At 42.0% G+C, this 13,058-nt stretch overlaps 1 protein-coding gene across 1 annotated transcript; it reads left to right on the top strand.

Moving 5' to 3' along the window:
• The first annotated feature begins 2,283 nt into the window (after window positions 1-2,283).
• On the top strand, window positions 2,284-5,935 carry LOC123451209 (ketol-acid reductoisomerase, chloroplastic). Its single transcript, XM_045128222.1, has 10 exons — window positions 2,284-2,842; window positions 2,945-3,037; window positions 3,270-3,335; window positions 3,655-3,795; window positions 4,041-4,268; window positions 4,370-4,487; window positions 4,564-4,703; window positions 4,774-4,941; window positions 5,061-5,216; window positions 5,389-5,935. The coding sequence occupies exons 1-10, from the start codon at window positions 2,318-2,320 to the stop codon at window positions 5,752-5,754; spliced, it is 2,001 nt and encodes a 666-aa protein (XP_044984157.1). The 5' UTR covers window positions 2,284-2,317; the 3' UTR covers window positions 5,755-5,935.
• The last annotated feature ends 7,123 nt before the right edge of the window (window positions 5,936-13,058 follow it).

Genomic DNA, 13,058 nt, shown 5'->3' with positions numbered 1-13,058 from the left:
ACCATAGTACATCCCGTTCTCTTTCTTTGTTTTCCTTCGCTGTTGATTTTTCTCGCAAAAAATGATGACAACAGGAATCAAACCTTATACCTAGTGGTTTAGTTCTATTCTTGCTAGTCATCTGGGTTAATACTCCGCTAGTGCTTAGATACAGGTTAGGCTGCTTTTATTTCCACAAGAGCTGTTAGTGAATTACTAAAACGTACGCCGGGATGGGTGAGTCGTTGATTACATACCCTGATAACTTCCATATAAAATACGTGATAATACACGCACATCGTGGCTCATAACTCATGCACAAACATCGTGATAACTTTTGACCCAAGAAAAAAGTTGTTGACAAACATACACCGGTAACTTATATGAAAAATTAACATGGTAATATACGCACAATAGAGCTGATAATTTACTTAGCCGAAATGTGGTAATTTTTTGACTAGGGAAAAAAGTTGTTGAACCGCCCTTCCTGGTATCTCATGTCTACTAGCATGCTAATCTACACATATTAGGGTTGATAACTTACTTAGCCGAGAGATGGTAACTATGGGGGTTGTTGAAAAATTACATGATAAATTATGTATAAAAAGCATGATCACATGCGCACAACCAAACTAATAACTGACCCATAAACAACATGATAACTTTGATCCGGAATGGGTTGTTTGAAAACATACCCTCGATAACTTTTGTGTTAATAACAAGGTGCTCCACGCACAATATATGCACAATAGAGCTGATAATTTACTTAGATGTGGTAATTTTTTGACGAGGGAAAAAAGTGTTGAACCACCCTTTTCTGGTAACTCATGTCTCTATTATGGTAATTTACACACACCGGCATTGATAACTTACTTAGCCGAGACATGATAACTATTTTTGATTTGTGGTGGGGGTGTTGAAAAAATACATGGTGAATTGTGTGTAAAAAGCATGTTAACATGCGCACAAACCAAACTGATAACTCATCCACAAACAACATGGTAACTATGATTCGGGATGGGTTGTTTGAAAACATACCCCTGATATTTTTTTTGTTAATTGCAAGGTGCTATACACACAGTATACATGATAACTGTCCCATGCTTTAACCTTCTCGTACTGTAGTTACCACCCTTATCATGGTGTAATTATCATGTTGCTCATACTATATTTATCACGCTCGCCATACCAAAGTTATCAAGCCAATCTTTATTATTTTTTCTCATATGGCAGAAACAAGAAAGGTTCAAATAACATTGTTTATCTACAATAGACAACAACTAAAGGTGCCTTAGTTGATTATTGGGCTCAAAGTAAAAGATTTAATATTGATGTATATGGTTTTCGAGAGAAGAAAAAAAATCGATGGAATCGAGCGTGCGGGTCGCGAGAGGGAGATGGGTTACGATCGTCCGAATTTGTCGCTAACGTCCGGTCGACTGGACGTTATCATAGTCCTTATGTTTATATATGTAACCATAGATTTTTTGAAAAGCCTGTAACAAGTACGGGCATTCTACTCATAGATGTTGGTGGAAGGAGAGTAGGAAAAAAATCCGACAAAGATGAAAAGAGTGACGAAAATAAACCGATACACACCGGCTACCAAACCTATCATCATGACCGCAGACTTGCTCCTTAGAAATTGAGATCATATGAAATATCCAGTTGCAATTAATATTCCGCCTAATATTAACGTGTGTGTACACGCACGCATTTACTAGATTTAAGGAAAGATTACAAAACAGTAAAGTAAATTACAATATAGCTCTACGATCTTTTTCGAAAGGATCAACTCCATCCTCATCTTCAGTTGCCTCGAGGTTTAAGAAAAAATGCATGCAAGCAATTTTTCGAATATTCATCAACTATCGTTTCCCTTGAGTCCCAGATCGGGAGAATTGTACGGAGGCACTCTCGAGTCTCGAGATGAGAAACCCTAACTAGTGGAAACCAATATGGACGTGTTCATGTCATTCATTTATTTATTTGAAATCAAAAGCGAGTAGGAGGAGTGTTTGGTCCACAAGGGGCCGGCACTTCCTTGGGAAAAAGTTGATGGGCCGGCACTTCCTCGGAAAAAAGTTGATGGGCCGGCCCTTTCCGGTGTGGCTTTCAGAGCGGATCCGTGTGTCCAACAGGAGGATACGTGCCGAGATGCCGCCGGACGGCGACTGTCCGACGCTGACACCCACTGCCGGTGCTGCTGCTGTACCGTCCAGATCCGGTTGCCCACTGTTGGCAGCAACCCCCCTCACCGGCGGCCAGCCTCCGAGCCGAGGCCAAAGAGGAGGAGCGCGTCGAGCCGCTTGACTGCAGCGCGCGCGCGCGCATCTCCATGCCAGCAACGTGCGAGGCGCAAACCACCAGAAATCGAAACATATTTACTGCCCGTGCACGTGACTCCAGACTACACGACAGAGGAGCCGCGCTTGTGAGCGCATCGCGGCCGTCGGGAGCATCGGACGGCCAGGCGCCAGGCGGGCCGTATAAATCCACCCATCCATCCAGCCAGGTCACCCGCACCGCACCTCACCAACCTCCCCGGCCGCAGCAGCACAGCAGAGGGCAGCCCTTGGCTCCGCAGAGAGACGCGGCACCCACGATGGCGGCGCCCACCTCCTCCACCCTCGCCCCCTTCCCCCACCCCAAAACCCTAGCCGCCGCCGGAGGCTCCTCGTCCATCTCATCCTCCGTCGCCTTCTCCCCGGCCGCCTCGCACCCCGCATGCGCCCTCACACGCCGCCGGGCGGTCGCCGCCATGGTCGCGGCCCCGGCCAAGGTCGGCGCCGCCATGCCCTCGCTCGACTTCGACACCGCCGTCTTCAACAAGGAGAAGGTCTCCCTCGCCGGCCACGAGGAGGTACCCCGCACCCCCCCACTGCTTTTCATGTCTCCCGTCTCCCCTGCGGCTGCTTTCCGCTCTAATTTCTCACGATTTATCCGTTTCCTGTGCTGCCCGCAGTACATCGTCAGGGGCGGGCGGAACCTCTTCCCGCTGCTCCCGGAGGCCTTCAAGGGCGTCAAGCAGATCGGGGTCATCGGATGGGGCTCACAGGTCCACTCTCCACCTTCCCCTTTGCCCCCCCTCCTCTCTCTCTCTCGATTTACCATGACTGTCTACTCCACTGCTACTTGAGACTGTGCTTGGATGAGCACATCACTCGATGCGGTCAAACGGACCGACCGATTTCACACAGATTTGTTCTGCTCTGCTGCTGTTTGGGTTCAGAGGAGTCTGCAGGTCCGTGCGCTGGCTCTAATAGAGATTTCTCATGGTGCTTTTGCAGGGTCCGGCGCAGGCCCAGAACCTGAGGGATTCCTTGGTGGAAGCCAAGTCTGACATCGTCGTCAAGGTTAGCTATCCTCATGTAGTAGTATCCAGCTTCAGACATGGGATTGAGTTTTCACTGTCTGTTAAGTGAAAAAGTTCTGAAGCTTTGGCTTGCAGCCCTGAGCGAACACCCACAGCTAATGTTTATTGTTTTCTTCAGCTTTATAATAACTTGCACCGGGCACTGTTTTATCACTTGTTCTTGCTTAAAGTGAAAATTTGGTGCTATACAAATTGGAATATGCAAATTATGTGACAGCTTATATTCTGCGCCATTTGGTAGTATGTACTTTGGCAGTATAAATGTCAGTTGTTCAAATAGGCTGTCTTTTTGGTTTCAGATTGGTCTCAGGAAAGGTTCCAAGTCTTTTGAGGAAGCACGTGGTGCTGGATTCACTGAGGAGGACGGAACATTGGGGGACATATGGGAGACAGTTTCAGGCAGCGACCTTGTGCTGCTGTTGATCTCAGATTCTGCACAGGTGCGCATCATGCTCACCAGCTTTCTGCGTGATTTTCAGCTTTCCTTTGTTAAGTGTTTGTTTAGATTTGGCTTAGTTTCAGGATGATGTTACTTTGCATCCTGTTGTTTTAATTAATTATTATATTTAACCTGCATGTTCGATCTGGAGCATACTATCTATCATTCCCTGCATGATACATTTGACGATTCCCACCATCACTTTATTCTATCCTTGTAATTAAAGTTCTCATTTACTTTCTGCAGGCAGACAACTATGAGAAGATCTTCTCTCACATGAAACCAAACAGCATTCTTGGTTTATCTCATGGGTTTCTCCTTGGTCATTTGCAATCACATGGCCTTGATTTCCCAAAGAACATCAGCGTGGTTGCTGTATGTCCCAAGGGAATGGGCCCGTCGGTTCGGAGACTGTATGTTCAGGGCAAGGAAGTAAACGGTGCTGGCATCAACGCTAGCTTTGCTGTTCACCAGGTATGGTATTTTGCCAGACTTCTTTTCTAGTATCAATTTGGTGTGAAGAGATGCAGCTATGGACTGAGCACCTTTGTGTGTTTGCTCTTTTTGGTGTATAGGATGTTGATGGAAGGGCAACTGATGTTGCTCTTGGATGGTCGGTTGCACTAGGATCCCCGTTCACCTTTGCTACTACTCTAGAACAGGAGTACAAGAGTGATATCTTTGGGGAGCGAGGTGAACCTCCTTTTCTTCTTTGTGAAGTTATGTTGCCTGGTATGATTGGCGCTGTTACTAACAAGTTTGTGTCCAGGAATTTTGCTGGGTGCTGTCCATGGCATCGTGGAGGCTCTGTTTAGGAGATACACAGAGCAAGGAATGGATGAGGAGTCGGCATACAAAAGCACTGTTGAGGGCATCACTGGAATCATCTCAAAGACCATCTCAAAGAAGGTATGTCGTTGTTCTTTCTGTAACCCCATTTCATCTTTACTTATCAGTGTAATTTGCCCCTTTTTACCAGGGGATGCTTGAGGTATACAACTCCTTGAGCGCGGAAGGCAAAAAGGAGTTCAACAAGGCATACAGTGCATCATTTTACCCTTGCATGGACATCCTCTACGAATGCTATGAAGATGTTGCCTCTGGAAGTGAAATCCGGAGTGTTGTGTTGGCTGGTCGGAGGTTTTATGTAAGTTCTGCTGCTATTAAAACTGCAACTTTCCATGATTAAGTATTGGGTATGGACACCAAAGAAGACAAGGTTATATTATCGATTTACACTATCTCATTTTCTTTATGCTTGCACAGGACAAGGAAGGCCTTCCTGCTTTCCCTATGGGCAAAATCGACCAAACTCGCATGTGGAAGGTCGGCGAAAAGGTGCGCTCGACCCGGCCAGATGGTGACCTTGGCCCACTCCACCCCTTCACGGCTGGAGTTTACGTTGCACTTATGATGGCCCAGGTCAGTCCTATCCACTTGTTATTATACTGGTACACTAGAATGCGATGGCTTGACATCTTATTCGAGTCGATTGCGATGTGTAAGCTGTAGATTATACTTCCTGAATGATTGATTACTCCACATGAGCCAAAAGGGACTACTGATCTGACCTATTTCCCCTTCTAAACTGCAGATCGAGGTGCTGAGGAAGAAGGGTCACTCCTACTCTGAGATCATCAACGAGAGCGTGATCGAGTCAGTGGACTCGCTGAACCCGTTCATGCACGCGCGTGGGGTGGCCTTCATGGTGGACAACTGCTCGACGACGGCCCGGCTGGGGTCGAGGAAGTGGGCGCCCCGCTTCGACTACATCCTGACCCAGCAGGCGTTTGTGACGGTGGACAAGGATGCGCCCATCAACCAGGACCTCATCAGCAACTTCATGTCGGACCCCGTCCACGGCGCCATCGAGGTCTGCGCCGAGCTGAGGCCCACCGTCGACATCTCGGTGACGGCCGATGCTGACTTCGTGCGTCCGGAGCTCCGGCAGTCTGCCTAGATTCGGGTCTGAAGAGTTGTTTTTTGATGGGTGGACAATTCATGGACTGTAATGTATGCGTGCGACTAGCTGTTTGAACCTGTGAGCTGCTGTGTCAGGTAGAGAGAGCCCCCTGTTGGGGTTGGATCGAGTGAGTCGTCTCCGTTTCTTCTCGAATAATAAAAGTTAGTTCGTCCGGTTAGATGTTGTTGGTTGTTTTGTTTGTGTAGCTTTTGCCGCATCTCTCTCGAAATTCTGGTAGAGCTTGCCGGCAGTGGCAGTAACAGCAGGGACATGGGCTGTTATGACCAAGAGGGTCTTCCTCTCTGATTTCATGGTATCCCCCTCAGATTTCTATTATACATACTTACAATTTTTGGTCAAAATTTGAAAAAGAAGTCTCATATTTTTTAATCTAATATAAATGAACAGTACAATGGGAAAAGCTTGTGTTCAACAGATCGATCTTTCTTGATATGTCCGCAGAATGTTACGCTTGCCACGAGTCTTGATTAGACCCATAAACGTCGCACCTCTACTTAATCCTTGTTATATCTCTTTGAAACCCTGATCATTAATGTGTTCTCTACCTACTCATATGCTGCAGACCGAATTAGAAGGTAACTCCATTGGCGGTGGCCTCCATGATCCGAGCGACGTACATCGTTGGCGGTGGCCTTCAGCACATCTCGTCCACGTGTGGTGCGTCCACCTCGTCGGAGCAAAGGAGCGACGAGGCGACCTGGTCGGAGGTACAATGCTTGTTGTCGACGGGGACGGGCGGCGCCTCTCCTCTCTCTGCACCGTTCGACAGAGCTCTCGGTGAATGGTAATTGTTATTTTTTTCCTTCTTGTTGCAAGAAAATTTTCTGCAACATTAGTTATGTTTTAAAACCATTCTGTTGAAAAAAAAACTGCAACATTAGTTTTGTTGTAAAAAAATCTGTAATAATATCTAAGTCCGATCGATAGATGTTTCCGTAATACGATCTTTGTTGCAGAAAATATTCTGTAACAAACTTCGTTGTAAATAAAATTCTATAGATATTTCCGCCGATCTTTGTTTCTGAAACATAGGCTTTGTTTTAGAAAAAAATGGTTCGGCAGGAGCGCAACAAGGCCCGTGTTGCAAAACCCCGAGGGCGACACAAACCTTGTTGCAAAACTTGATGTACACTCACTACCGGACGGTTGACAAGCAAACGATGCTACGGCTACTAAAGCGATGGATGTTTTCTAAACATCAACCAGCAGACGCCTAGTAGCACCCGTGGAAGGTTTCAATTTTCTATCGAACAGATTAACAATTACAAGGAAAAAAATAAACATATGTAGGACATTTTTTGGTCCAAATTTGACCAAAGTATGGAAGTGCTTGGTTTTTCTCTTTCATTAAAAAAGCATGAAATGAACAGTACTATCATGATCATCATGGGAAGGTTCTATTTGTTTTGGCTGAAAAGATCATTATGGGAAAGTTCTATTTGTTTTTGGCCAAATAGATTAAAAATTACAAGGAAATTTCATATTTAGGACAATATTTCCTCAAAATTTAGGGCCTGTTTGGGACTACTCCGTTCATTGAATTTCAGCTCTGCTCTAGAAAACACAAGCCAAACGGGGTACCTTCACGACATGACACTCAGCACAAAACCTAGAATCTAGGGTACAACTCCATGTTTTTTATGAAGCCCTTTAGGAGGTGCTTCAAAAAAAATGTTTTTATGAACACCAGAAAGTGCACACCCCTTTGTTTCTTCCCACTCATCCAATCAGATATATCCTTTCACCAAATCTCTTATTCTTGAAGCTAGAGCTAGATGAAAGCCAAAGATTTTCTTTAAAAAAGTTATAACTTCTGTATGAAACTGCTTCAAAGTGGATTTGGTGGAGCGGAGCTGATTTTTATGGAGTAGAGCAGTCCCAAAAATGCCATTAACCCCAAAATGGAAGTGCCAGGAAAATTGCCAAAAGTTCTAAAAAAGAACAGTATCGTGTTGATCATTCTTGGGTAGTTCCAATCCTTTTTCAAAACAAATGAAAACTTACAAGGTTTAGATGTCATAGTGAAGTGGCGACTGAGTTGGCTGCCGACTAGGCAGGCAACAAGTGAAAACCGGTTAAAACAACCGAGAGAACTAGTTCGAGGAGAGGAGGGTTGATAGTTCTCTCGTTTTCAGAGTTTAGGGTGGTAATAAAGTAGACGGTTTTGAAGTTTGGAATTGTTTCTTGGACTTTGATGACGATTCAACGTTGAAATATAGGCTTATCTACCCACAAAAAGAAATAAATATGGACTTCTCGAAACCATATGATTGAACCCTAGAACAAACGAAAAATCGGCTTTAGCTAAATCCAGACTCCAACTATTTGTACTGCATGTATGACAAACGACCGCAGGGCGCAACACACAAACCTGCCCGAAGCACAAGGAGCACAAAAGCACAATGAAACAAAGCTAAGAACGTCCAACCATAGCAACTACTAGAATAACAACTAGCTAAGCAAAGAAAAAGAAAAACAAGAAAGGAACTGAAGCAAGGCTAAGAATAGACTCCAACTTACAACCAACCATATCAACTACTAGGATAACTAGTACTAGCTAAGCGAAGAAAAGGAAAACAAGAAAGTAACCGAAGCAAGGCTAAGAATAGACTCCAGCTTACAACCAGCCATATCAACTACCAGGATAACTACTAGTTGAGCGAAGAAAAGGGAAAGCAAGAAACGAACTGAAGAATGTTAGAGAAGATCTTCACAAGTAGCTAATTCGTGAAGTCTTCCGGAGGAGCAACCGAAGCATCAACCATCAATCCTAAGAATTCCTGGCCTCCAACCTTGCGAGGAGCGGTACGCCTCATTTGCTATCTGCTTGATGAGCCTTGCCTGCTGCGTCAGCACCTTTCGATTTCCCTCCTTTATCTGCAATAGAAATCTAATAGCATAACAGCTTCACTAAGACCATGGGGTCACTAATAATGTTCATCTCAAAGATAACATCATTCCTGCATCCCGATAGAGTCCAAAAAAACAGAAATCGCAACTCATGCAAACTTTTTAATCATGCATTGGAATCTCTTAATCCAACTTCCAAAACATTTAGTTAGGTTATTCGGAGTGGAATTTAAATCAAAATCACTTCTCATGAAACTCCATATGAGTCTAGAAAGAGAGCATTGAAAGAAAAGGTGATCAATCCTTTTATGTTCCCCACAATAAACACACATTTTGTTTCCATGTCAACCCCTTCTAAAGAGATTGTCTTGAGTAGGAATTCTCTTTTTCGCCGTTAGCCAAAGAAACACTTTAATTCTAGCAGGTATTTTAACTTTGCACATATATTTATGTGGGAAATACATTCAGATTCCACCAGTTTCTTATAATGAAATCTCACAGTGAAATTTCTATCTTCAGTAAAAGTCCATTTGCAAAGAGAGTCTTGGCTCAGTGGTTGGGCATGCGGTTGTGCAACCCAACGACCCGAGTTCAATTCCTAGAATTGACAGGTGATGCACAGGGAGTTTTGTTCCATTTATTGAGGATCAAGTTTGACGTGTGGTGATACCACTCATAAAAAATATCTTAATACTCATTTAAAAAATTTAGAGGACCATGTTTATCTTGGTACTCATACTAAAATGGTTGTATGCATCCCTAGTTGGTGCAGTGGCCGGGAAGTGAAATTCTACCCATTTTTTAAAAAAGTTTGGGCTGCATGGAATTGCAGAAATGACTTAGTGTTTAACACACAACGCTATATTCACTTTTTGCAGGTTATCTTCAGGGCTACTGCCTTGATCCACACGTGGTCCTTACTCACTCCTTTGAAAGCCAGGGAGCCTATGGTTAGTGGTTGTGTCCAATGAGAGATGGTAGCTCAGGGTATCTTCAACCGGTTTGAATGGCGACATATTAATAGGATAGATGATTAGTCATCTGGGCCTATTATCCTCTCCTGTTGTGGCGCGACAGACACCTTGTATCTTTTTATTTACTTTTTGTTAGACCTTTATGTACTTTGTTGATACCTGGTTTTGATTTTAATATAAGGTTGCATGCATCTCTCGATACAGAGGCCGGGGCTATGCCTCCTTTTCTAAAAAAAAGTAAAAGTCCATTCCATTTTGTCTTTACCCTTTCCCATTTGAACTTCTTCACATTTCTGTTTCAAACTCGCCCACAATTCCAGAGACTCCCCATAAAGAGTTCTTCTAAGGTTGTGGCTAGGTCATAGTCGACTCAGACTTAACCAAGTCTCAGTCAAGTAATGTAGTATCTAAGAAGAAGAAAAAACTGAAAATAATTTCTTTGTACGAATCTCCATGCAAGATCAAAAGACTATAGCATCGACTGAGACATAACGAAGTCTCGGTCGAGTGAAGCTTAGCAAAACTGTTCTTCTAAAGGTAAATCCATTCGAGCCTTTCACCAAAACATCAACTACAGTGATATTATGATCGAAACTAAGATTATACAATCTAGGGCAAGCATGTTTGAGTGGTTTATCACCAACCCCACCAGTCTTGCCAAAAGCTACTGCTACTTCCATCTCCAATGCTGTTCTTACAACATTGATAGAAAAGATCTTTAAATTTTAAGAGGATTTTTCGAAATTGAAAATCTCCCATTGTGGACTCGACCCTAGATATGCATTTGTTAGGGGCATAGTTGTTTAACTACACGGTTTTCATAAAACAAACTTAGTTTCCAACTTCCAGAACCACTTGGCAAGCAAGACCTTATTCATAAGCACCAGATTTCCAAAACAACCTTGGTGTTGGGTTTACAACATGGATTCGAATTAACAAGATATCTTCATCAACTTCCCAAACCATTCTAGCTGTAAAGAAAGCAGCCTTCTTTTTACTCCAACATGAATAGGGTAAAATGGCATCCTAAACAAAGGAATATTAGTGAGACAAGCCTGAACGAGAGTAACACTAGTAGAAATAAGGGCTTTCGTCCCAGCTCAAAAAACACATTAGTCCCGGTTCCTTTACGAACCGGGACTAATGTTAGTATTAGTCCCGGTTCGAGCGGCAAAGGCGCCGGTCGGGCATTAGTCCCGGTTCAAATGGGACCTTTAGTCCCGGTTCGTGTCTCGAACCGGGACTAAAGGGTTTGGAGGATTTAGTCCCGGTTCGTGTCTTGGACCTTTAGTCCGGGTTCGTGTCTCGAACCGGGACTAAAGGGTTTGGAGGATTTAGTCCCGGTTGGTGTCTTGAACCGGGACTAAAGGGTAGACCTTTAGTCCCGGTTCGTGACACGAACCGGGACAAAAGGTGTTCAGATTTTTTTTCTGTTTTTAAATTCTTGTTTGTAGTTTTTGTTTTAAATTGCTTATATCTTTTAGGATATTTGATGTTTTTGATTGATTCTTTTTGCATTAGATTTAAAATTTTGTCTAGTTTCTGTTTGTGCTATTAGTTTTCAAATTTGAATGGTTTAAATTTGAATTTGTTTAAATTTGCTTCAAACCCAGTTTTTGAATAACTTGAGTTTACAAATAGTTTTTAATTTAATTCTTTTTGCTCCCACTCATGTGTTAGATTTTTGTCACAATAAGATTTATTTGGTTATTTTTCGAATAATTTAAATTAGGATTTTAATTAAAGAAATATTGTTTTGCTTATATAGTTGTTTTAGTCATTTAATTGTTGTTTTTTATTATTTTTAGTTAGTTCTTTCTATAGATTTTAACATGTTGTAGTATGGTGCATATTTAATGCACAAAAAAAATCTACAGTTCAATTAATTTAAAAAAATGCCTTTGTAGCAGATGGGTTTTCGTCTGAAACCTTGATACTTTGAGTTTTGTAGAAAATAAACAAAAATGATAAAATCTTCAAAAAATAAACAAAAATGATAAAATCTTCAAAAAATAAAATCCTTTGAGATGTTGTTAGGTTTTAGTGTCTAGTCGGTATAGAAATTTTGAGATATGAATTTTGACCGTTTTTGCAAAAAAAGGAAAAAAAAAATAAACGGCCATAACTTTTGCATACGACGTCCAAAAAAAATTAATATATAAAAAAAACTAGAAAAAATTGGTACTCGATTTCATCCGGGCTTGCCCGGTGAAGTTTTCTCACATGCTCAAAATTCCAAATGGAAAAAAAGTTATTTCAAAAAAAAAGTTTTTTCCAAAAACAAAAAAAAATTTATTTAAAAATATTAGGTTGTTTTTATTGAAATTCACTATTATTGTTACTTATTAAGTTTATTTTAATAATTGTTTGTAATTCAAAAAATTAAATCATGTGACATGACATCAAGACCCAAGTTGTTTAGGATTGATAGCTTACTATTGTCAAGAAAACAACAAGTGCACACTTGGCAACTAGGGGCGATAGAACCAAAAAGTTAAGCGTGCTCGGGCTAAAGCAGTGAAAGGATGGGTGATCGGCCGGGAAGTTAGACATTTGAAATGAGTGATCCACGCTAGAGCAGTGAGGATGGGTGATTAGAGATTAGAAAATTGGAATAAAACATAAAAAATATTCAAAAATAAAATTTTGGTCAAACAAAAAAAAAACAGACGGATCCTTTAGTCCCAGTTCGTAAGTAGAACCGGGACTAAAGGTACTCCCTCCGAGGCGGCCACGTGAAGCACCTTTGGTCCCGGCTTGAAACAGGGCCGAGACTAAAGGTTAGGCCTTTAGTCCCGGTTGGTGAACCGGGACTAAAGGCCCTGTCCCCACTAGTGTAATTCTACCAGCAATAGATCCTATTAATTTTTGTTGCCAATCAACACCTTTTCTCAGTTTTATACACAACTCCTTTACAATGTCTCCTGACTGACAAGTAAAAATCTCTTGGTAGAGAGCAATTTTTGTTTTTAGCATCTACAAACAAATTTTAAAAAATCAGTTTTATGAGAACTGATAGTCAAGATCTACTTTTTTATTTCTTATATGAATTTGACTTACCGGCCCATATGTGTAAAATCGTTTGACCTGGCCTCGTTTGGTTGAGAGTTGGACCGAAGTGAGCACACTGGACGAGTTGTTTTCTCATTGATTAATTATTTGTGAGTTCATGGATAGTGAGCGTGCTGGACAAGTTCGTATTTTAAATGGACGTAAAATACTCCCTCCATTCAATAATATAAGATGTTTTTTGACACTCCATATGGCCATACATTATATTCTCTGTAGCCGAAATTACTTGTCTAAAAAATTAATAGAAGTGAATGTATCTAAAATTAATATACATCTAAATACATTCATTCTCATGACAAGTATTTTCGAATGGAGGGAGTAGGAAGGAGGGGTACTATATTTATTTCCACCCAACCCATGTCACGGCAATATAACAAGTGTACA

The sequence above is a fragment of the Hordeum vulgare genome, chromosome 1H (genome assembly GCF_904849725.1).
Source record: "Hordeum vulgare subsp. vulgare chromosome 1H, MorexV3_pseudomolecules_assembly, whole genome shotgun sequence".
NCBI lineage: Eukaryota > Viridiplantae > Streptophyta > Magnoliopsida > Poales > Poaceae > Hordeum > Hordeum vulgare.
This window is presented reverse-complemented; position numbering and strand designations above follow the sequence as displayed.

What these genes read in the sequence shown, in the direction of transcription:
- LOC123451209 (XM_045128222.1), top strand. Translation starts at nt 2,318, where the DNA reads ATGCCAGCAACGTGCGAGGCGCAAACCACCAGAAATCGAAACATATTT. An exon ending in TGATCTCAGATTCTGCACAG is followed by an intron (nt 3,796 to 4,040) that starts GTGCGCATCATG and finishes TACTTTCTGCAG; the next exon opens with GCAGACAACTATGAGAAGAT. An exon ending in TTGCACTTATGATGGCCCAG is followed by an intron (nt 5,217 to 5,388) that starts GTCAGTCCTATC and finishes TCTAAACTGCAG; the next exon opens with ATCGAGGTGCTGAGGAAGAA.